This window comes from Phoca vitulina, unplaced genomic scaffold (assembly GCF_004348235.1).
Source record: "Phoca vitulina isolate PV1807 unplaced genomic scaffold, GSC_HSeal_1.0 scaffold63, whole genome shotgun sequence".
NCBI classification, from domain to species: Eukaryota; Metazoa; Chordata; class Mammalia; order Carnivora; family Phocidae; genus Phoca; species Phoca vitulina.
Genome location: NW_022589766.1, coordinates 5,590,217 through 5,614,813, shown reverse-complemented (window position 1 = coordinate 5,614,813; position 24,597 = coordinate 5,590,217). Strand labels below are relative to the sequence as shown.

The following is a 24,597-nucleotide window of genomic DNA, read 5'->3' as shown; positions in this document are numbered from 1 at the left end:
CGGCTGTCATTGCTTCTACAATCCGTGCATGTTCCTCGCTGACGTCAGTCGGAGCTGTCCTGGAGCTATATAAGGCTGGCGGCGGTCCCGGGACAGACCCCGTGGTCCCCACGGCGCCCTCAGCCCGCGCGAGGGACAGAGAGCGGAGCCCCGTCCTGCGGCGTGCAGACACTCTCCGGCAACCTGTGAGTGGCTCAGAGCATCCGCCCTGACTCCCTCAGCACCAGGACTTGGCGCGCAGCTCAGCCACCACCGCTCGCCCAAGGGGAGAGGGGGAGAGGGAGAGAGAGAGGGGGAGGACCGGGCTGGGCAGCGGCTGGGGCTGGAGGGAAGGCTGTGGGTACCAGGCGGCAGGCGCAGGGGCCCGGCAGGGGAGCTGGATGCGCGCGGGAAGGGGAGTGGTGCCACCCGCGACTGCCCCGGGCGCGCCTCACCCTGCGCTGCCCCTCTGTGTCCAGGGCCGGCGGCACCATGAAGCCGGGGGGACGCGCGGCGCTGCTGGTGGCGCTGCTGCTCCTGGCACAGCAGCGCCCGGGGAGCAGCCGGTGGAGCCCGGAGGCGGCGGCGGCCGGGGTCCGGGACCCGAGTCTGCGCTGGAGCCCCGGGGCGCGGAACCAGGACGGCGGGGCCCGCGCGCTGCTCTTGCTGCTGGCCGAGCGCTTCCCGCGCCGCGCGGGGCCCGGCGGGTGGAGATCCCGGACCGCGGGCGAGCGGCCGAGACGGGACGACCCTCCGCTGTCCATTGATCTCACCTTCCACCTGCTGCGGACCCTGCTGGAGCTGGCGCGGACACAGAGCCAGCGGGAGCGCGCCGAGCAGAACCGCATCATATTCGAGTCGGTGGGCAAGTGATCGGCGGGGTCTGCAGCCACGAGAACCTCGACCCCCGTCCCCCACCCCCGGGCCGGGACGTGCGCGACTGGAACTGACCCAGTCCCGCGGGCTAGAGCGGCCCAGGGATGCCCGCAGCACTCTGTGCGTCACCAATTTTTAATAAAAGTGCTGAAGAGCCTTTGGCCTCGGTTGTGGGGCGCAGGGAAGCACAGCAGGGTGGGAGCCCGCGGAAAAGTGTGGCCTCGCAGGCCGGCGAGAGGGTACCGGATGCTCCACGAGGACTCCGGCAGAAGGGCTTTCAGCCGGGGGGTCCTGTGCCCCCATTGAACCCCAGGAACTCAAAGTCCTGGTGCCGCCGCCCCACCCCGACCCTCTTCCCTTGGCACTGGGCTCGCGAACCCGTGCTTGATATCAAGGAGATGCCCCACGGGGGTCATTCCACTTCCGCCCCTCAGATGGTCCCAGATCCCGAGAAGGGCAGGATGGTGATGGGGTCGCCTCCGAAGCCGAGGCTCAGAGTGAGCAGTGAACGGAGCTGCGGGTCTGGACGCATTAGCCCTTTATTGAGCCCCTCCCCCGCGGCGGGGCGCCGAGCTGGGTGGCGCGGCGGTCTCAGCGCAGGTCCTCCGCGACCCCAGCGCCAGGCCCCAGGTGCGCGGGCTCCCCAACAGGGGGCGGGTCAGTGCCCGCCTGTGCCTGGGAAAGAAAGCTCGGTGGGCGGGCGCTCCACGGGAACAAGGCAGCTCCGAACCCAACTCACCCCTTTCCCCCAGCCACGTGGCTTTCTCCTCTACCGCCCGACCCAACCTGGTCTCGCAGAGCCCCCAGGAAAGGCTGGCGGGAAAGAGAGTGTACTTCCGCACGCGCGCTAGGGGGCGCGCCCCCCTGCTGGGGCGGGGACGCACTTCAGGAGCCGAGGCCTGCAGCCATCCCTGGGGCCGCAGGAAGGCGTCACAGAAGAGGGGACCCGAGCGTAGGGCCAGCCCCGCCAGGCCCCTCGGGCCGCACTCACCTTCCGGCCGCTCTTCCTCAGGCCCTGCGCTGCCCTCTTCCCGGTCCAATGCTACCTCCTCATCCTCTTCCTCCCCGGAAGCGCCTAGCCCCAAGGAAGGCCCCGTGAGGTGGGGTCCCTGCTTCTCTGGCCGTGACGCCCCCCCCCCCCGCGTCCCCTCGGGACGCCCAGTCCCAGCGGCCCGCCGCCCCCTCCCATCCTCACTCCCTCACCCGGCTGGAAGTCGATGGTCCTCAGCATTTCGGCCACGTGCTCCACGCTCACGGTGAAGTGCTCCATGCTTTCATAGCCCGGCTCGGGCCGTCCTGCCAGCTCCGCTTTCGACATCGCCCCGACCCTGCGGCGCGGCAGCCGCTCAGCTGGACGGGCCCCAGCACCCTCGACCCCCTGCGCGTGGCCCCGGAGCCCACAAGCCCCTGCCCTGCCCTGCCCGCTCCGCCTACTCACTTATTGATCAGCTCCTTGGCCTGCTGCAGGGAAGAAAGGAGGGTGAGCGTAAGCACCGTGCCAGGCGCTGGCAAAGTCCCATTTCTGGTGCCCACAGTCCTGCGGGGTAGGCGGGGATGCATATCCCGGTTCGTTGATGAGAAAACGGACTCAGGCGGGGTGACCTGCCCAAGGCCGTGGGGCAAGCGGGAGCCAGAGAGGAGACGGGAGCCCAGCCCTCGGGGTGCCGAGGCCCCCACCGCAGCCACTCTGCGGCCCGCCTCCCTCCGCCAGGGCCCACCTGCAGGTACAGCGCCATCTGTGGCTCCTCCATGGACTGGATGGCGGACTCCACGAGCTTGGAGGAGGCTTCCAGGTGGTCTCCATACTGGCGGATGAGGCCCCGGACTCGCTGCAGCTTCCCCTCCTGCTCGTGGGCCAGCGCCTGCAGCAGCTCGGCCTTGCGCTCCTCCAGCACCGAGCACAGGGCCTCGAACCTCTGGTTCAGCAACTGCTTCTGCCTCCGGCTGTTGTCCTGAACGAGGGGAGCAAGGACGAGACCTCTAGCTGGGAGAGCACTCACCCACTTGTCCCACTCCCCACTTAACGGGAGCCACAGACAGCCAAGAAGGAAAGTTCCCCACACATAGTGGCCGAGCCACAACTGCAGCCAAGGGCTGCTCATTCCCAGGTCTTTTCAGTAACAGCAATTACAAGTTTTTTTTAAATTGAGATATAATTGACTTTTAACATTATATTAGTTTCCAGTGTACAATGTAGTGATCCCGTATTTGTAGATATTGTGAAATGATCACAAGTCTAGTTACCACTGTCGCTAAATACAGTTATAATTTTTTTTTCTCGTGAAAACTTTTAAGATTTTCTCTCTTTAGCAAATACAATATTTTAAAGTACTTCAGGGGTATCTCTGGCCCTATTTTTTACTTGTATAATCTCATTTAATTCTCAAAAATATCCAGCGAGGTAGTCATCATATCATTCTCATAATCAGCAAAGCACAGAGAAGTGAAGTAACTGGACCAAAGTCACAGAGCTAGCCGGGGGGCACAGCTGGGACTCAAACCTATATCCCACTACTTGTGATTCACCCCCAGGAACCCAGAAATTTCCCCTCCCTCGCATCCCAGGCTCACCTCGATGGTCTGGCACACTTCCTCCATCTGTGTGATCACTGCTTGCACACGGTCGTTGCCCGCCACCAGCATCGCGATGCCATCGCTGAGCTCGCTCTGCCACACAACAGGCCAGCCCTTAGAGCTGGAGGACCCTGTCTAGAGCTGTTCCCCCATCCCTGCCAGGGCCACCTAGGAGAGGACTGCCCCTCTGCCCCACCATCAGAGCAGCCATTCCAGAGATCTAGATGGCTTGGAACCATCCAAGAAGTGTGGAAGCATATTTATGGATTCTGGAAGGAGGTGGAAAGAGGAGGGCCTCCACCACCAAATGAGAAAGACATTTGCCAAATATCCACCAAATGCCAGGCTCTGGGCTGAATGCTTCACCTGTAGATTCATGCCTTCCATCAATTCGGAAAGCTTCTTTGTAATTATCTGTTAGGATTGCCTCTTCTCCATTCTCTTTGTTTTCTCATTCTGCGACTCTGAGGAGACATACGTGCTCATCCTTCTCATCCCCCTGTGCTGCATCCTAGGCTGCTTTTTCAGGCCCACCTTCCTGTTCGCTAATTCTCTCTTCAGAGGAATCTGCCATTTAATTCACCTTCTCAATGTTTTATTTCAACAACCACATTTTCATTTTTAAAAGCTCTATTTGGCTTTTTGTTAAATCTGCATGTTTGGTAATCTAGTATTGCTGGGGTTTTATTCCATCTTTTTAAGAAAGCATTTTATACACAGTGACTCTCAGGTCTTTAATAATTCCATGATCGGAGTTCCTCAGGGGTTTCATCTGTAATTTGTGTTTCTACCGACCTCACTCATGGGCTACACTTCTCTCTGTATCTTCACTTTTGAATTAATATTTTGTTTTTCTTAATCTAAGGAGAACCCAAGGGCCTAAATTGAGGGGGTTTCCCTCTAGGCAGATTCTGCATTCACTTTTGTCAAAAGCCAGGCGGTACTTCTGACCACCTTGGTTCCTGAGATTCCAGTTTCACCTGGGATTCATGGGGGTCTTCAGGTCAGGTGTCCACATTTCAGGGCTCTGAAGGCATATTCTCATCTCTCTAGCTCAGGAATACTGCCAGCATTTGCCCTCTGATATAGTTTCTATTTTATTTTTTAAAAATATTTATTTAATTTATGAGAGAGACAGAAAGCAAGGTCGTGGGCAGAGGGAGGGGCAGAGGGAGAGGATCTCAAGCAGACTCAGTGCTGAGTGCAGACCCCGACATGTAGCTCGATCTCACAGCCCTGAGATCATGACCTGAGACAAAATAATGAGTCAGACGCTCAACTGACTGAGCCACCCAGGCGCCCCACTGATATAAGTTTTAAATTATGTTTTAGGTCAAATGTAGTTGTGTGGTAGTGAGAGGGCCTGGAGAGCACCTCGGCCACCAAACTGAAGTTGCTGGTATCCATTATCTAATTGTATCTTAAAACAACTTTGGAAGTTGGCATTTTCATCCCCATTTTACAAGCGAGGAAAGTCAGGGCCAGAGAGGTCAAGCGACTTAGCCACGGACACACTGAGTCATGCCCAGAACTGGGACGGTAGCCCTGATCTGCCAGCCTTCAAAAACCAAGTGGAGTGAGAGGCTGCAGTTGGAGACCCTGTCCCCTGTCCCCACCTCACCATGCCTGCTCCCTCTGCTGCTTGGTACCTTCTGGCGTTTGTAAATGGCAGGCAGCGGGGCCACCTCACAGTCCTTGTGCGCGCCGAACACCTTACAGAGAGAGCAGGTGGGCACTTCACAGCTCAGGCAGTAGATGTTGATCTTCTCTTCTTCGTGCTCCTCACACATGAGGTGCTGCTCAGCCTTGGAGTGCAGTGGCCTGGAGGGGAGCGGGCGGGGTGGCAGGAGGGTCAGGGGCCAGGCTGCAGGGAGGTGCATCCCGTGAGTGTGGGGCGTCCCAGGGTCCAGGCCTCTGATCTCTAAACTGATCCTCTCAGCCCTTCCCTTTTGGCTGATGAGTTCCCCCGCTGTGTGCCAGGCCCTGCTCCTTAGAGGGACAAGAGGTCCTGAGGGCTCACCGGGAAGACTCCTGCTTGTAAATGTCGATGATGTTCTCCACTAGCAGGTTTCGCTGCAGGCCATAGACACCATGTCTGTCCAGGACAACCTCATGCCTGCAAGATGGGCAGCGGAAACGGCCTCCCGAAGACACGGTGGTGGAGCCCCGGGATTGCCACAGAGGGTTCGAGGCCTGTAGGGACAAGTAACATGAGAGAACAGGCACAGGAGGCCTGAAGGACCAGGGAGGAGGCAGGGAGGAACGGTCATGAGGGCCGATGTGTAGGAGAATAGCGGAAGGAGAGGCATCAGCTCTTTCCGATGGTGGGGCCCTCCTCCTCTGAGAGCAGCTCAGGTGTGTGGCCATGGAGATCTTCTTTCCCGCTTTTGCCTCATTACTCCTTAAGCATCCCTGCATCTAGAGCCTAACTTTGGTCAAGGCCCAGTCAGGATGGGATTTCCCCAAAGGGGCCCAGCTTGCAGGTGTGGGGAGACACTGGTGTTGACAGGAAGGCTAAGGTTGGAAATTGACTCTGGGTGGTGCAGCCAATATCCTCCTGGGCTCTCATGGGCCACATCTGGGGAGAGGAGGGAGATTCTCTGGAGCCCTTGACAGGGAAGCTGAGACAAGTGCTGAACAATGGAGCACACAAGCCACACCATGCTGGGTCATTCTAGGAAACCGTCCTAGAGACTGGGAGTCAGGAGACCTGTGTTCTTGTGCTGCCCCTAACACTGTTCTACCATGTAAATTTGAGCAAGCGTTCAATCTGTAAAATTAAGGACGAGATTGGATTATTCCTTCTACAATAAATATTGAGTGTGCCAGGTAATTGCAAGGCTGTGGGGATAAGATATGAATAAATGCATCCCTGCCCTATGGCCGAGCAAACCGAGCAAAGCGACAACTACATCTGGCAGGCTGGGTGTTATGATAAGAGTAAGCGCAGGAGGATTTACAAGAGATGTTCATCACTTCCACCTCTTAGAGAACTTGCTCCATCCCATCCTAAAAGGGAGAGCCCTGCCATGGCCCAGACCACAGATGATTGGCTCAGCATTGAGGAGGTGATCACCTGACCCAAGCAGAACCAATCAAATGTTCTTTCCAGGAATTTGGAAGGGAGACACAGAGGTGGAGGTGGCTAGCCAGTGTGCAGCTTTGAAACTGAAAAGACCTGTGGAGTTGGGCCAAGAACTGACATTGTGGCCACTCTTAGTCTTGTGAAGTGGAGGTGGAAAGCAGGAGGGGTCAGAAAGTGTGAACAGGAAGGCTGGTCTTCAGAGAAGACAGAGGGGTCAACTGTGGATGGCAGGAGAGATAAGAGACTGGCAGAGACTACTTGTTGTTCTTCGATATTCACCTTGTCTTCTTCAATAATAGAACCTCTGAATTTTTAGCAAGACACATGGAATAAAGATTGTGTGTTCAAGCCTCCTTTCTGGCTGGGTGTGACCAGGTGACTGCATTCTGGCCACTGGGATGTAGATAGCAATGTTTTGTGCCATTTCTAGGAAGTATCTTTAATGGAGGGGCATGCCCTCCTCTTTTCTCCTTCCTGCTGGCTGGAGTGAAGATGGAGTGGCTCAAGTTGAAGCAGCCATGTTGAGCCATGAGGTAGTCACATGATGAGAATGGCAGCAAGATAAAAGGAGTGAGGCTCTGATGAGGCAGTCCTGGACTGCCTACCTATACTTCCACTTGAGAGAAAAACACACGTTTTCACCTTCTTAAGCCATTGCTATTTTGGGTTTTCTGTCACTTATGGCAGAACTTAGTCTTAACTGGCTGGAAGACCATGGACTCGTAGAGGGTAACGGGGAGAATAGTCACCTGTGACTTTGCAAATTTAGATGTATTTCCTGCAGTTGATTTCGATGGAATTCTCCAAATCCTTATGCTGGACATCAGCCGGAGGGCACCTTATTTGTGCAACAACACCCAGAATACATACAAGCGTCCAAGTCCACAGTCTTATTTGAACCCTTAAAAGCAAGAGGTGTAGGCAAGGCAGGAAAAGTGACCCCTGTGAAGTGGGCAAGCCTACCTTGGTGAGAGTGACTGGTATGTGACCAATGTCACATTTTGGGGGCATTTCTTGTGAATCATAAGAAGTTAACACTTCAGGCCATCATAAAGCCAAACAGATTAGTTTGAGATTATCCAAGGCTGTGTTTGTGCCTTTGTCCTTCTTGGTAGCTGGAATTGTATAAATACTGCTGAGTTTACTTTAGGGAATGGGTTAAAGTGTAAGATCACTGGGCTTTTGCTTACTTAATACCATTACCTTTCATTATTTAGAATCCAAGTGAGTAAGGAGCTGTTGGGAGAACTGTAAGCCGCAAGTTCCTGGAGGGATCTGACTTCTCTTTGATTTGCTGCTGGCTCAGTGAAGGTTTGAATGGGTAGAAAGGGGGCAATATTCTAAAATCTTAGCCCAGAGCGCAAACTCCTGAATGGCCTCTCTCCCCCACCTTCCTCTGCACTGCCCCATCTTCCTCAATATTCATTATTTAACATTCAACACATGTTTTGAGGGTCTATTATGTGTCAAGCACCATGCTATGGGCTTCCCAGACATTACTGAATTTAACCCTCAAGGATTTCTTGTAAATATAATGGAGGAGATGAACATTTACGCCCTCCCCAACTTAGACTACAGGAAATATAGTGACAGTGGCTAATTGGGCACATACTTCATGCCAGGTTTTGCTCTAAGTCCTTTTATTTGTATTAACTCATTTAAACTTCTTACCAACCTTATGAAATAGGTACTACTATTAGCGCCATTTCAAAGATAGGAAATTGTAGCCCAGAGATGTTAAATAAATTGTTCACGGTCATCAGATAATAGGTGACAAAACCAATATTTGAACTCAGGCACTCTGACCCCAGAGTCCATCCTAAAAATCAATATACTACATTGTCAGGTGCAATAAAATTGAGGCCACCTGAAGAATGATGCCCAGAGCCAATATTCGTCTCTCTGAATCTCAGGTGAAACAGATTTTATTAAGGCCAAACATCAACCCTTCACAAAGGAAAGAAACAATGTAAAAGTCAGCTGTGCAACTGCGGATTGATGTTATTTGAGCAGAGATAAAATATGACCCATCAAAACCAAAACCTCGTGAAGCAATATAAGGGTCCAGCTTGCAACCAGAATGACCTGTTTGTCTGTGCAAAGGAAAGGAAATAGCTCAAATCTTTGCAAGACTTCCTCCCATGGATCTCCACATGCCCCCAAGAAAGATAATTCCTCAGATTCGGTGTGAAAAATATTCTGAGGCAACATAACCAAATTGAGACATTCAGTTACCTACTAATCCAGGTCATACCCCTCTAATTCACCAAAGAACCAAAGGACCAAACAGAGATTGCAAACCAATGATAACATCCAGCTAGCCAGTTTACATTTAGGTGACAGTGGAAGAAAAGCCAAGGTAAACAGAGGGTTGAGTAAAGAATTCACCCTCAGCCTCAGATGGAACTACCCCTATTCAAAGAGGAGTGATAAGCAGAAAGGATCTAACAGGAGATACAAGCCGAGATATAAAAAAAAAAAAAAAAAAAAGGAAAAAGAAAGCATGACAAGCAAAGGACAGGTGAAGAAGACGCTTTGGAAGAAGAATTGCTCTAAGAAACAATATTTCAATCTGACCTTTTTAAAGAAATAGAGAAAACATAGTCACTTTGATTATAGAAGAGAGATAAGTAAAGGGGCCCCTCAGTGGCTCAGTTGGTTAAGCGGCTGCCTCTTAATTTCGGCTCAGGTCATGATCTCAGTGTCATGAGATGGAGCCCCAGCATCAGGCGCTGTACTCAGCGCGGAGTCCGCTTGTCTCTCTCCCTCTGCTCCTCACCAACCCCCGCACTCTCTCTCTCTCTCAAATAAATAAATAAATAAATAAATAAATAAATAATAAATAAAATCTTGACAGAAAAAGAAGAGATATAAGTGATCAAAGCTGGAGAAGAAAAATGAACTGGCAGAATTAAGAAATCATGTAAAATATGTTACCAACATAGAAACAAAATCCACATTTGATACGACAGCAGGAAGTAGAATGCATGACATGGATAGTCACACAGACTGTGGTGGAAAGTGACAGGATCAAAGTAATCAGGACAACATGCGACAATGTAGGTCAACCTTGAGGACACTGTGCTAGGTGAAATCAGCCTGTCACAAAAGGACAAATATTGCATGATCCCTCTTATATGAGGTACCTGAAATTGTCAAATTCATAGAGATAAAAAGTAGAATGTTGGTTGCCAGGGACTGGGGGGTGGGGGAGTGGGGAGTTATTTTAATGGGTACAGAGTTTCAGTTTGGAAGGATGAGAAGTTCTGGATATGGTTATACGACAATGTGAATATAGTTAATGCCACTGAGCTGCACACTTAAGAATAGTTAAGATGAGGGTGACTGGGTAGCTCAGCTGGTTAAGCGTCTGCCTTTGGCTTGGGTCATGATCCCAGGGTCCTGGGATGGAGTCCCGCTTCGGCTCCCTGCTCAGCTGGGAGCCTGCTTCTCCCTCTCCTTCTACCCCTCCCCCCTGCTTGTGCTCGCTCTCTCATGCCCTCTCTCTCAAATAAATAAAATACTAAAAAAAAAGAATAGTTAAGATGATAAATTTACACTATGCATTGTACCACAATATAAAAACGTGTTTTTCTTTTTAAGATTTATGTATTTATTTGAGAGGGAGAGAGAGAGAGTGAGGAGAGGGGCAAAGAGAGAGAGAATCCCCAAGCAGATCCTCTCCTGAGCGCCAAGCCCTACCCGGGGCTCAATCCCAGGACCCCCTGGGATCACGACCCCATGAGATCATGACCTGAGCTGAAACCAAGAGTCGGGCACTTAACTGACTAAACCACCCAGGTGCCCCTAAAAAAAAGTTTTAAAAAAGCAATCAGAACTTGTTGGGATGTCTGGGCCAAGGGGGGTGGACCAGGAAGCACGCTACCTCTTCACCACTTTCCCACCTTGTAAAGACATTTTAGCAGCTCATCCTATCGGCTAATCACTACCATTCTCTTGGGACCCAGGGGTCTGAGAGACAATTGGAATCAGGCAGTCCAACCTAAATCCTTTGTTTGAAGAGCACATTTCTGGGGAACTGGAGAGCTCACTGGCAGGTGGTAGGGAGGGGTCGCATCTCTGCTGTTTTTTGCAGTTTGGCTATAGACCCAGTGCTGCTCCCTGGAGCAGGTACCACAGCCCACCGCAGATTTCCCAGCCATCCACTGGTTCCATAGTCTCCTCCCTCTTCCAAAGCTCAGTTCCTCCTGCCATATCCTACCTGGGGTAGGCTGGCTGGCTTTCCTCTTAACCCTCAGGGCATCCCCTCCTTTCTGTGATTGCCTCAGCCATGTTTCGCCCGCCCAACTCCATATCCCACATCCTTTGCTAGTCAGTCCTGGCATGCATATATATATATGTGCCCTTTTGCACTAGGGCTAAATGTGACCAGTGATGAAATAGTTAAGTTTATCTTTTGGATTTTCCAGGCTCTTTAACTCTTGGCACAGTCATGTTGCTTAGAGGCCCTCTCTGTGTTACCCATGAGCTATCTCAGTGTTTCCCCAAGTATGGTATACATACTGATGACAGGCATGAAGATTTTTGGTGGTATGAGAATGGACATTGAGAATTTCTATGTGTTTATTTTGTGCATATTAGAAAAAATAATCAGCCTACATAGCTAGTGATTTTTCAAGGACTTTGTCATTTAGAATGAAGATAAACATTTAAGCTTTAAAAGTGAGTCCTTTTTTTTTTTAAGATTTTATTTATTTATTTATTTATTTATTTATTTGATGGAGAGAGGGAGAGCACAAGCAGAGGGGAGGGGCAGAGGTAGAGGGAGAAGCAGGCTCCCCACTGAGCAAGGAGCCTGATGCAGGGTTCTATCCCAGGACCCTGGGATCATGACCTGAGTCAAAGGCAGTCGCTTAACCGACTGAGCCACCCAGGTGCCCCTAAAAGTGAGTCCTTTTAAATAGAAATAATCAACCATAGCACAGGTGGTACATAACTATGGCAAAAATCAGGAAGGTGAAATGAGAATGAAGTCTGGGGAGTCGCTCTAACTCTTTCCTGACTCTTTCCTCAATCGAAACCTGTCTGTCTCATGTCCCAAATTTTCTGCAAATGCTGGGTGGTTATTTTGAGAAAGTCATCTGTACTGGATATGTGGATAAAATTGTTACTCCTTCTTGGTAACATTTCTATATTTTAACAGAAGGCATTTAATGTGGCACAATAGGGAAAGTAGCAATTATCTGAAGATCTGGTTTTGGATTTGCCATTTACGACCTTAGGAAAACAATTTCTCTCAGGGTCTCAGTCTTCTCAGATCTAAAAAGAGGGATCTGTACTTAGCACTTGCTTCTGATGTTCTGTGAGCAATGAGCCTTGGCGGATATAATATGGTAAGAATTTCAGACACCCTGACCAGTGTGTATTTGCCTGTGAAATGGGGAAGGGAGCTGGTGGTTTTTATAACAACCTCTCCCTCTCACACCACAGAGTCCACCATCTCCCTCTCTTTAACTCTGTGATCCAGTGTCTGTGTCTCTCCCCAGCTGTCCCTGGAGCGCCCTCTCCTTGTCTCATAGAAGTAGTTCCTGAAATCCCATCTCTGAAATAGTCCTAGTGTGTTTAGATGGATTTATACGTTCTATCACTTGTATTATGTATGAGGTTTGAATTTTATATAATACACCTATATTATTTTGGTAATCAAAATAAACAATAATTTTTTTCATATAGGAAACATACTGGTTATTTGACATAGAAGAACAATTAAATGAGTTATAACAGAATTATTATGCAATTATCTTTAACAGAGTTCTTTGTAACATGGGGAGATACTCATGTTATGATTTTAGATGAAAAAAGCAGGATGTAAATCTATATAGACAGTAGGATCCCAATTTTGAAATGGGTGATGGGATTCCCAGGTGATTTTAAAACCTTCTTCTTTGTATTCATATACACTTCCCAAATTTCCCTCCATAGACCCTGAATTACTTTTAAAATGCATTTTTAAAAAAAGTTAAATATTTTTTGCAATAATTGTCATCAAGTGACAGAATTGTGGTTTATTCCTTCCTTTTTCTTTTTTTCTAATTTCCAAATTTTGTACAAAGACTTTAGGGTTTGAAAAAAACTTTTTAAAAATGTGGGGCAGCTCTTGGCTCAGTTGGTGGAGCATTTGACTCTTGATCTTGGGGTTGTGAGTTTGAGCCCCATGTCAGGTGTGGAGCCTACTTAAAAAAAAATAAAATATTTAAAAATGTAATGCTCAGGGGCATCTGGATGGCTCAGTCGGTTGAGCATCCTACTCTTGGTTTCAGCTCAGGTCATGAGCTCAGGGTCATGAGATCAAGGCCCCTGCCCCTGCCCAGTCAGGCTCAGTGCAGAGTCCGCTTGGGATTCTCTATCACCATCTCCCTCTCTGCTCCTCCCTCTGCTCACACTCACTCTTTCTTTCTCTCTCTCTCTCAAATAAATAAATAAAATCTAAAAAAAAAAAAAAAAAAAATGCAATGCTCAGTCCTGACATGAATGGAAAGGGGGCGCTCGAGTGCCATAAAAGCCAAGAAGATAAACCACTAGAAGAACTGTAAAGAACTATGTTGGTTCAAGGGAGGGGATGTTTAAGAAGATACCATTTGAAGACAGGGTAGACAGGCAGCAGATGGTTAGGTAGGAAAGAGTTTTAGGAGACCAGAGAGACTATAGGATTTTAAGTTACAAATGGGGGGAGGCATGGGGAGGAGCTAGAAAGGTGGGTTTTTAAATGAAGGGCTTTTGAATTTTATTAATTAATTTTAGAAGATTTATTTATTTATTTGAGAGAGAGAGAGAAAGAGAGTGGGGGGAAGGGCAGAGGGAGAGATTCCTCAAGCAGACTCCCCGCTGAGTTCAGAGCCTAATGCAGGGCTCAATCTCATGACCCATGAGATCATGACCAGAGCAGAAAGCAAGAGTTGGAGCAGAAGCACGAGTAGGCTCCACACCTGACATGGGGCTCAAACTCACAACCCCAAGATCAAGAGTCACATGCTCCACCAACTGAGCCAAGAGGTGCCCCACATTTTTAAAAAGTAAAAGTTTTTTTGCTCCTTAAATATGTATAACCCACTGGGCCACTCAGGTGCCCCTTTAAAATTTTTTTTTTTAATTGTGGCAAAATCACAGAGGGCTTTGAATTCAAGGGTAAGGATCTGAACTTAATTTTGTAGACATGTTTTTTTTCTGAACTAGGAGAGAAAATAAGAGTGAATATTAATCTAAGAGAGGTAATTTGGATAGATGGGAAGGGAAGAGAGAGGTTAAAGGCACAGATAACTGGGAAGCAAGTGCCGTAGTTAAAGCAAGTCACGGGCCCACCCTCAGGTAGTGGCAGCAATCTTGGAAAGACTAGGGATACCAGGGGCACCTGGGTGGCTCAATCGGTTGGGCACCTGCCTTCGGTTTGGGTCATGATTACAGAGTCCTGGGATCGAGCCCCGAGTCGGGCTCTCTGCTTAGAGGGGAGTCTGCTTCTCCCTCTGACCGCGCCCCCTCTCATGCTCGCTCTCTCAAATAAATAAAATCTTAAAAAAAAAAAAAAAAAGACTAGGGATGCCAGAGGCAGTATCAGTAGGACTGACTATTCACTTGGACATGGGTGGGTTGTGGGCAGAGGAGAAAGTCAAGCCTGGATACTTGGGAAGATGCTGGTGCCTGTCATGCAGGAGTATTTAACCTGGGGACCATAGCCCCGAAAGATCCTTGACTAAAATTCTGTGAACCTAGATGAGAAAAAAAATCACACCTTGATTTTCATTAACCTCTAGCAGAAATTGGACATTTCCCTCAGTTATAAATGTAGGCAACGAACCACAGTAGTTGTAGTGGTACTTTGTCACCCACAGAAATCACAGGCATTTTCACATCACATTACTGTTGTTGCTCAAATATCCAAAAATAATTTATGCTTATCACTATTTCTAAACTACTTCAAGCCCACTGCTTGAGCTTGTGATTTAATGTGGTAATAGAAGCACATACATTACTCTATCAAACTTATTCTAATTACTCTGGTAATTATATTCCAGTGCTTCCCAAGCTTTTTTTCATTACTGCTCCTTCCGGGAAACTTTTAAGACATTTTCCCCCCTAATATTGACCCCTCCCCCATTAAATTTTAGTATCAAAAATCTACAAAAGTGAAACTCCTAGAAGCAGAGAGTAGAAAGGTGGGGGTGGTGGGGGGCGGGGGATGAGGAGATGCTGGTCAAAGGACACAAGATTTCCCATCATGAGATGAATTAGTTCTGGGGACCTGATGTACAGCATGGTGACTGGAATTAGTCATACGATATTGTATACTTGGCAATTGCTAAGAGAGCAGTAGACCACACACACAGTGGTAACCATGTGAGGTGATGGATGTGTTAACTCTCTTGGTTGTGGTGATCGCAATATCAAATCATCATGTTGCACACCTTAAATATGTATAATTTTTTTTTTAAAGATTTTATTTATTTATTTGAGAGAGAGAGAATGAGAGAGAGAGCACATGAGAGGGGGGAGAGTCAGAGGGAGGAGCAGACCCCCCGCAGAGCAGGGAGCCCGATGCGGGACTCAATCCCGGGACTCCAGGATCATGACCTGAGCCGAAGGCAGTCGCTTAACCAACTGAGCCACCCAGGCGCCCAAATATGTATAATTTTTGTCAATTATATCTCAATACAGTTGGGGGGGGAATCTTACCTGAAAGCAAAAACTAAATAAAAATTTAAAAATAAAATCACAATAAAAAATTCTAATACGGCAGATATACTTGGGGCAATATCAGCCTCGTTGAGAATGTATGAGAATGTGTGCTGTGTTCTCGTTAAGAATGTATGAGAATGCATGCAATCCAGTTTCTTCATAATTATATGTATTATATTTTATGCATTTAAAAACATTTTTCTGGGGCGCCTGGGTGGCTCAGTCGGTCTGCCTTCAGCTCAGGTCATGATCCCAGGGTCCTGGGATCAAGCCCCGCATCAGGCTCCTTGCTCAGCAAGGGAGCCTGCTTCTCCCTTTCCCTCTGCCCCTGCTCATGTGCTCTCTCTCTTGCTCACTCTATCTCTCAAATAAATAAATAAAATCTTTAAAAAAATGAAAATAAAAACATTTTTCTTACATAAACCACAGACATCACCCTTAGGGTCCACAGGCTTTACAAATTGACAAAGGGGTCCATGGTCCAAAAAGAGATAACTTCCTGCCTTGATTGTAAGTCCTACATGGTCTCACCACAGACAGGAATTTCACTCTAAGGTGTAGATGGCAACATGCTTACTACATCTCCACAGCTGACTGTCTCTATATTGGACTAAAGATCTCTCAGCTGACTAATATCCAGTTAGCAAAATCCCATCTTCTGCTTCTGTTTATCTTTCTATTTCAAGACTAAGAAATAACACTGTATGTTAACTAACTGGAATTAAAAAAATAAAAACCTAAAATAAAAAACACTAAAAAAGAGGCACCTGGGTGCCTCAGTTGGTTAGGCGACTGCCTTCGGCTCAGGTCATGATCCTGGAGTCCCAGGATCGAGTCCCACATCGGGCTCCCTGCTCAGCGGAGAGTCTGCTTCTCCCTGACCCTCTTCCCTCTTGTGCTCTCTGTCTCTCATTCTCTCAAATAAATAAATAAAATCTTTAAAAAATAAATAAATAAATAAATAACACTAAAAAAAATGCAAGTTTTTGTAGATGATTGTGTAGGAGCACAGGGAATAGACCTGCTCTTAACTTGATGAAACTGTATATAATGCATCTTTGAATTAATATCTTCTTTAAGATATAAGTTTTTGTAAACAATTGTGTAGAGGCATACAGCAAAAGACCTGTACTTTAAAAAAAAAAAAAACAACTAAAAAATAACTGATGGGCTCTTTTGTACACAGAAATGTCTTTGTTCTGTCCTGAGATCTTACATGTTCACAAAAAAGCCAGCCCCATAGAGCAAAATTTCATGTGCCACTGAGGTGATGTGTAAAGGAAATTCCATCACTCTAGGAAACAGAAGACTTAGATTTATGTCCCTTCTCTGTCCCTTTGTGTGTATGTCTATAACTTGTGTCCTGTTCCCCCTGTAAAATGGAAATCACATCCACCCTATCTAACTCAAATGGAATCATGCATGTGAAGGAACTCTGGAAATGAGAAAGCATTGCACAAAGGGTTGTTAACAATCCGAAAAGTTTATGACCACACAGAACCACAGAACATGAAATAACTGTTCTTTCTTCACTGTGGGAGATAAAATGGAAGGGAGTAAATAAATGGAATTTAGTTCTAGGCTGTGGTCAAGGCTATTGTGTGGCATATATGCCATGAGCTGTCTTTTAGGCTGTATGGTGCTTCCTTTTTTTTTTTTTTTTGTAATGTTCCATAGCCTCTAATAGAAATGTTCCATCTAGGGCGCCTGGGTGGCTCAGTTGGTTGGGCGACTCCCTTCGGCTCAGGTCATGATCCTGGAGTCCCTGGATCGAGTCCCGCATAGGGCTCCCTGCTCGGCAGGGAGCCTGCTTCTCCCTCTAACCCTCCCCCCTCTCATGTGCTCTCTCTCTCAAATAAATAAATAAATCTTTAAAAAAAAAAAAAAAGAAATGTTCCATCTAGAAAGATGCTCTATGAGTTCAAGGGTGGGGGGGTTGGAGGCTATCCCCCCCAAACTGATGACCTGGCCAATGATGAATAGTGGACCATGCAGGTCCTCTGAGCCAGACCTTCAGAATATACTGGAGAAACCATGGGATAATGGTAGCAGAAGACCAGACATTTGGAGAAATGTTGAAGAGCCTTGGAAGAATTCAGATGTCGGCAAAAGCTGAGCTGTGGGCGGGAGAGGGATTCTGAGTGGCGGGCTGGCTCTGCCTGACAGAACCTAGCAGAGAGCCTGGCTCAGGGGGTCTGTGAGAGCAGACTGGCTAGAAGGAAGATCGAAAAGAAGAGTGAGTCAAGTCAGGGCATTGGTAACAGAATAGAAAACGCTTAAAAAATGTAAATCCAGGGGCTCCTGGCTGACCCAGTCAGAAGAGCATGCGACCCTCGATCTCAGGGTTTTGAGTTTGAGCCCCACATTGGGTGTAGAGATTACTAAAAAAATAAATAACTTAAAAAAAAAAAAGGAAATTTATAGTAAGGTTTCTGGAATTTGTGAAATCAGATTGTTAGAATTACAAGGATGTTAAAGATCAGTTTAAAGCATCCTTTTAATCTCTATATGTGTAAACAGGCTTGAAGAGGTAAAATAGCCTGACTGACATCACATGGCAAGAAAGGAAGAGCTGGTGTGACCAGAACCCAGGAGCTAGTCTCGATCTAGGTTTTTTGGGTTCTCCACTAACCAAGTTTCTTCCGTCAAGTAAGCAAGATCCCTAACCCTGCTACAAAGTAAATGGCATTCACAAACTTGCAGTGAACCAATTTCTCATAAAGGAGACCCCCCATGGTTGGGCTGGGGAGGTCCAGGCGCCCTCAGGAGCAGTGGAAGTGGTCAAGGAGGCAGGCCTCTCCTGATGACCACAGGTCCTCACAATGAACCGATAAGGAACTGGATTCCAGGGTGGAGTGAAACAGAAGTCATCTCTTTCCCGGGCCACTCTTTATTAGAGAAGGTGGCCCCTTTCTTCATATTCCCATATCTGCAAATCTCTCCCTAGATGGACACCTTCCAGAAAAGCTGTTTCTCAACAACCTTCTTCCAAGGCCTTCTGGTTGTCTGTGAAATTACAACACTTTGCAGCGGATAAACAAGTGCCCACAGTGAAGTGGGGGCAGGTATCAGAATAAACTGGAGGCTTTGCTTAAGGGAGTTTAGGGCTGAATAGAGCTTACAGATACAGAAACGCATGGGAAGATGTTTGTGTCAAATTCCCACACCGACAGCTTTCCTCTAGTCAAAGTGCTTGGTGCTGAGTGGGCGCAAGTGTGGAGAAAGAGGGAGGGAGAAATTAGAGGGGGTTAATGTGGTATTTCGGTGTCTTTTCTCTTTAAATTCAGAGTGAGAGAGAGAGAGAGGTATTACAGCTCTAAAGAAACCTAGTTAGGGACGCCTGGCTCAGTTATGTCTGCCTTCGGCTCAGGTCATGATCTCAGGGTCCTGGGATCGAGCCCCCACATCAGGCTCCCTGCTCAGCGGGAAGCCTGCTTTTCCCTCTCCCACTCCCCCTACTGTGTTCCCTCTCTCACTGTCTCTCTCTCTGTCAAATAAATAAATAAAATCTTTAAAAAAGAAAGAAAGAAAGAAGAAAGAAAGAGAAAGAAAGAAAGAAAGAAAGAAAGAAAGAAAGAAAGAAAGAAAGAAAGAAAGAAAGAAAGAAAGAAACTTAGTTAAATTGTGATGGCAGCTATGTAAAAATATGTGTGGCCACCAGGGCTGAAAGTAATATACAAATGTGAAAATCACTGCGTTGGGGGAGGTAGGATTCTGGATGACTTTCTCCCAAACCCTTAATAATGTTCAACATTGTCAATTAAATGTTCAATTAAACATTTTGAAATTTGCTTCTTGGCTAATTAACCTGATGTTATAAAATCATAATTCTCTAAAATTTTTTTATTTAAAATTTTTATTTTTAAGTAATCTCTACACCCAACGTGGAGCTTAAACTCACAACCCTGAGACTGAACTCACAACCCTGAGATCAAGAGTCACGTGCTCTTCTGACTGAGCCAGCCAGGTGCCCCACAGTTTCCTAAAATTCTTGCTTGTTGTCCATCACAGCAGTTTTTAGGGCAGCAAAACACTGGACACCATCTAAATGTTTCAGAGGACTGATTTAAATAGACTGCGGTCCAGTCATAACAATGGAACACTATACAGCCATTTTATTTATTTATTTAGAGCGAGAGTGGGTGGGGGGAGGCAGAGGCAGAGGGAGAGGGAGAAAGAGAATCCCTAGCAGGCTCCAGGCTCAGCCCCACATGGGGTTTTGATCTCATGACCCTGAGATCATGACTGGAGCCAAAATCAAGAGTCGGATGCTTAACTGACTGAGCCACCCAGGTGCCCCTTATGTGGCCATTTTAAAATGAAGACATAGATCTGAATGTGTGGAGATGGAACTGCCAAAAGAGTAAGTGAACAAAGGCAGATGTAGGACGAGTGTAGTTTAAACACACACATACACACACACACACACACACACACACACACACACACACACAAGCGCGGATGTACCTATCCATGGAAAATCTCTGGAAGGATACCCAAGAGAGTTGGAAATGGCTACCTCCATTTGAAGAAGCGAAATGAGGGCCTGAGGTGGCCACTTTTCATGATATAAACTCCTATAGTATTTTTTTTAAAGTGTGTGTGTGTGTGTGTGTGTGTGTGTGTGTGAGACACTGGTATAAGTTTTATAAGTTCTATTAACTTTCTAGGCAATGTTCTCAGGGTATTCTTCCTAAGTGGTTTTAAGATAGAGTTACCAAAAGTCCTATTCTTGTTCCCATACTTAGAAAACAGACAATCTGATTATGCCTACAGTTGTCAAAATGTGGAGGCAATGTGCGAAAAAACTAAATATGCTCATCTTTCAGAGGGAGATCTACTGAGATGTATATACCTAAGTGCAGCCAAAGAACTGGGTCAGCCTCCCACCAGGCTGCCCCAAAAAAAGCAGAGCAAGGAAATGAGCTGTTCACTCTTCTCCTGGGGGCGGGGGCACCAGGGGTGCTCTGCACTTTAAAAGAGACACATCGGTCCAGATCCGCAGAACCATCCCAAAGCTCCGGGAATCATGTTGTTTCTTAAATATTATGCATAGATTTCAGCTCAATTCCGGTTCTCTCTGCGTCCAAACAGTATTTCAGAGCTTCAAGGAACCAAAATGGTGTGCCGGGATACAGAGCACTGACTTGAACAAGGGAGGCCACTCAAACATCCTCTAGCCTACACGTAGAGAACCTGTCCCTGGGACCCTCTGCCTGATGATACTATGTGCCTCATACTTTAATATTCTCGTACCTGGAGCCACTTTTTTTTTTTTTTTTATAGGACAGATTACCTTCGCTTTAAAAACTTCTCTTTGCTTTCATGTATTTCAAGATCTAATGGAAGGATGTTTCACTACAAATTCATGAGAAGGGATGGCAAAATCTTTTTGCCATTCCCTCCTGGGCATCTCAGCCTGAAGGATGTTCAGAAAGGTACTTAGCCCAAGGGGATACTAAGATGGTGGGCAAGGTGAGGCCTCTAGTACATGACTTGATGTCCAGGATGAGTCGACAGAGCAGTCAGCCCTTCCCAGAGAGGGAAAATTACTGGCTCTGAGATGTTCTGGAGCCAAACAATGTAATGGCAGGCTTAGACACATAGAAGAAGAGGAGATAGAGGGGCGGCTGGGTGGCTCAGTTGGTTAAGCATCTGCCTTGCGCTCACGTCATGATCCCAGGGTCTTGGGATCGAGCCCCACGTGGGGCTCCCTGCTTAGCGGGGAGTCTGCTTCTCCCTCTCCCTCTGCTGCTCCCCGTTTGTGCTCTCTCACTTGCACTCTCTCTCTCAAATAAAATCTTTTTTTTTTTTTTTTTTTTAAAGATTTTATTTATTTATTTGACAGAGAGAGACACAGCGAGAGAGGGAACACAAGCAGGGGAAGTGGGAGAGGGAGAAGCAGGCCTCCCGCCGAGCAGGGAGCCCGATGTGGGACTCGATCCCAGGACCTGGGATCATGACCTGAGCCGAAGGCAGACGCTTAACGACTGAGCCACCCAGGCGCCCTCAAATAAAATCTTTAAAAAAATGTTAAAAAAAAAAAAAAAAGAATAGGAGATGGGAATGAGCCTCAACAGGAAGATGGCAGACAGCAAAGGGTAGGTCACAGAGCACAGCTATGGGACAGCCTGACTTAGCCAATGCATTAATTTTTTTCCCAAACATGCTGCCCCAAAGAACGAAAAAAAAAAAAAGCATTTTCTTGGTTAGGTTAAAAATCATTTGTGTTCAACACATTTCCTCCTGAATTCTGATACAGTTGAAGAATATGTGTTCATAATGTTCCTTATCACTGCCACGCCTACTAAGCTAGCCAGCTCTGGTCTATTCAGAGATTTTACTTCATTTGCAAGGTGTGTGTGTATGTGCGTGTGTGGGCACGTGTGAGCATGCACTCTTCCACTTACTTTCTCTGATCTTCATTCCAGTGGCACAGGACAAGAAAGAAAACCCATTTATAAACCATTCTAGTATATGCTGCATTTCTTTCTGAAACCAGAAGCTAAAATGACATCTGTGAATTTGATTAGCTATGCTTTGCCCCATGACCTCACATAAACCAAAGCTCATTGCATTTTTCTGCATTCTCTTTACTTAAGTGACCACAGTCCTTTTTAACCAGCAGGCCCCTCTATTGACCAATGTGGAGTGGGGCACGGGTGTGAACTTTAGTTGGGGAGAACTCCCGATCTCCTGCCCACGTCTAACTCTGCCCCCAAAGATGGGCACGCTGAGCTTTGCCTCAAATACAAATCGTTTCATCACTGACTTTTCTCACAGGGCTCATTTTGTAATGCTTACCTTATTGATATTTTCTCCCAATCTTCCGCATCATCCTCCAAATCTGAAACTCCAAACTGGAATGCAGAGTCCAGCACAGATTGCCACACAGCCTGGTGTAGGGTCACCTCCCTCCCAGGCTCTAGTTTCTCTGGGGGTCTTCTTTCCCCTGCAGATAGCAGCTATCGAGCTGCGGTCCGTGCACCCATTCGCGGCACTCGCCAGCCTGCCAAGCAGCTGCTGACTCATGCTTACTCTGGGATCTCCTGGGACCCCCGGTCTTCTGCCCTGCCGCCAGGACAGCCCCCACCCACCTCATGGAGCACTCTGGAGTCTCCGCCCCGACCTGATGAGCCGGCCCCCACAAAGGTACGCAGGCCCCCCCGGGCCCCGCCCCCCAGCCCACCTGGAAGACGTCGTTGGCACACTTGCGACACAGGTTGTGCTGGCAGGGCAGGATCACCACCGGTTTGGAGAACATCTCCAGGCAGATGGGGCAGATGAGCTGCTTCTCCAGGTTGTCCATGCTGTGTGCATCCCCTAGCAGCGGCTTGAAACCCACTGTGAAGTTCATCCCCTCAGCGATCGTGCCTGCCCTGGCCTTGGCCCCAGTCCTGGCCTTCCCTCACTGCCTCTGGACCCTTCCTCGTTCACTTCAGACAGTCCGTGGGTTCTTACGTTCCCTTCCACCGCTCACTCTTGAAATAGCTCTGCTCTCTCTCCTGTCCCTTCCTCCAACAATTCACCTCGTCCTCAGCTGTTTTCAGACACTTCTCTTTCTCTAGTCTTTGCTCTGTACCCCAGCCAGACACATGTAGTTAGCTTTATCTGTCCCTCCGTCCCTGAGTGACTCTGTCCCTGACAATTTCTCCTTTTGTTCTCCAAATGACTCTTGTTCACTCTATGGGCAGCACTGTGTGTCCCTCCCTTCCCAGAGAGGAGATTAATTTTAACATGGGGGTGGGGAACAAGGGGCATCTGCATGACATTCCAACTCCCAATTTAGCTCATGTAAGGCGAGCCACAGCTGTCACCGAGTGAGTGACCCTGACTCACTCGGGAATGGGTGACTGCCTTACGCAAGAGCAGGGGTGAGCTTCACTGCTCATGGTGAAAGGTAGGTCTGTGAAGGTGTCAAGCTCTCAGGCTCAGAACGCTCCTGTGAGCCCCTGACCCCCATAAGCATGCTCTGGCTTGGGCTCTTCTTCCAGGGCATGACACAGAATCTAAACTGGCCTGGATGGGGGCACCAGACATGGCTCAGGGTGGCAGAAAGATCTCACCAGACCCAGGGCCTGGTCAGTGCCTCCAAGGTTTAGCCAGTGACCCTCACCCTCTTCCGTTGAATGCTGTGATTCAGAACAGGGGCACCAGAGATTAGAGGGAAAGGCTCTGGTCCAACACTTCTGGTCCATTTTTGTTCTTGCCCAGAACTTTCTTATCTCACCCTAGGAACAGAAGCTAAGGACGCTAGAGCTGGCAGTTGCACCAGGGCCTGGAACGACCTCATGAGCATGCCTCTGAGAAAGTGTGGGGATTTGGTCCTCATGAACACATCACTGGAGCCACTCTAAGGACTTTAAATTTGTTAGGAAATCGAGAGAAGTTGAGCTGAGCAGAAAGGACCTGAGTGCCAGGAACCTATTTTGGGCAGCAGGGGAATTGGTCTCCGGGGAAATTTTAGAGCACTGACAAAGTCATAATCACAAGGCTCTGGGAAGCCTCTGCCTCAACTCCACAGTTGTCCTGGACTCTTCCTCCCCAAGGCAGGCTGGTCTCAGATGTGAGCACCAGCCCTCTGTCTTTTTCTCCCACGGGCCTTTTCCTCTATCCCAGGCCCGATTTGTCTTTTTGGGACCCAACAGATGCATTGGATTGGACAAAAGCTCTTTTATTTACTGACATTCCTTAGCACTTCTCCCATTCAGGAGAGAGAAGTTTGAGGAGTTACTCGGCTCTGACCTTGGGTGGATGGGAAATGGTGTGGAGAGGAGAAAACAGGCAGTGTGAAGAGGCACGAATGGGCAAAGGGTCTGTAGAAGTATTATCTTTTCCCTATCACATGTTTCATGCCCCTGTTAACAAAATATATGGTGATCAGCATGCATAAGATGTGGTAAAAAGGATGGAGGCAAGCAGGCACTGATAGATGAACTTCAGTCAGCCCACAGTACCCATGCTAACGGGGGCTGTGCTGGGGTACAGTCCAGAGAGAATCCAGAGGTGGCATAACTACCCCTCCCCCTCCAATGCATTCATACTTTGCGTGAGTTGACTCATGGTGGCATAGAATGAGTCTGACAATGAGGCTGACAATGTCAAGTGCATGGGCACCAGAAAAAGGTGAGACCAGCCCCAGAAATGTGTGCTGGCGTAGGAATGAGGCTGACGCTAAGTTCTGGGTGCAGCGCTGCAACAAAGGAGGGTCAACTGGTATAGCAGCTCTGGGATAGGATCCACCCTGCTCAGTTATCAGGATCTTGGTGGAGATAATGCAAGTGGCTCAGGGCCCCTACCAGCTGAAATTGGCCCAAATCCCAAGGTACAGGAAAAAGAATGCTCGGGAAAAGTCTGTCACCACTGCCTGAGACCTCATAAGGGTAGGTATG

General features: G+C 48.0%; 2 protein-coding genes across 2 annotated transcripts; one reads left to right on the top strand and one right to left on the bottom strand.

Moving 5' to 3' along the window:
• The first annotated feature begins 99 nt into the window (after positions 1–99).
• Positions 100–994, top strand: UCN (urocortin). The gene is made up of 2 exons (XM_032391679.1): positions 100–185; positions 459–994. The coding sequence occupies exon 2, from the start codon at positions 472–474 to the stop codon at positions 850–852; it is 381 nt and encodes a 126-aa protein (XP_032247570.1). The 5' UTR covers positions 100–185; positions 459–471; the 3' UTR covers positions 853–994.
• A 291-nt stretch (positions 995–1,285) lies between these two features.
• Positions 1,286–22,890, bottom strand: TRIM54 (tripartite motif containing 54). Its single transcript, XM_032391525.1, has 9 exons — positions 22,395–22,890; positions 5,450–5,622; positions 5,079–5,250; positions 3,427–3,522; positions 2,574–2,807; positions 2,294–2,316; positions 2,059–2,183; positions 1,847–1,930; positions 1,286–1,428 (listed from the first exon to the last, which is right to left on the bottom strand). Exons 1-9 carry the CDS (start codon positions 22,560–22,562, stop codon positions 1,286–1,288), a joined length of 1,218 nt encoding a protein of 405 aa, XP_032247416.1. The 5' UTR covers positions 22,563–22,890.
• Positions 22,891–24,597: the final 1,707 nt, after the last annotated feature.

What these genes read in the sequence shown, in the direction of transcription:
- UCN (XM_032391679.1), top strand. Translation starts at nt 472, where the DNA reads ATGAAGCCGGGGGGACGCGCGGCGCTGCTGGTGGCGCTGCTGCTCCTG.
- TRIM54 (XM_032391525.1), bottom strand. Translation starts at nt 22,562, where the DNA reads ATGAACTTCACAGTGGGTTTCAAGCCGCTGCTAGGGGATGCACACAGC. An exon ending in GTGCCAACGACGTCTTCCAG is followed by an intron (nt 5,623 to 22,394) that starts GTGGGCTGGGGG and finishes TTGTCCCTACAG; the next exon opens with GCCTCGAACCCTCTGTGGCA. An exon ending in GACCATCGACTTCCAGCCGG is followed by an intron (nt 1,931 to 2,058) that starts GTGAGGGAGTGA and finishes CCTTGGGGCTAG; the next exon opens with GCGCTTCCGGGGAGGAAGAG.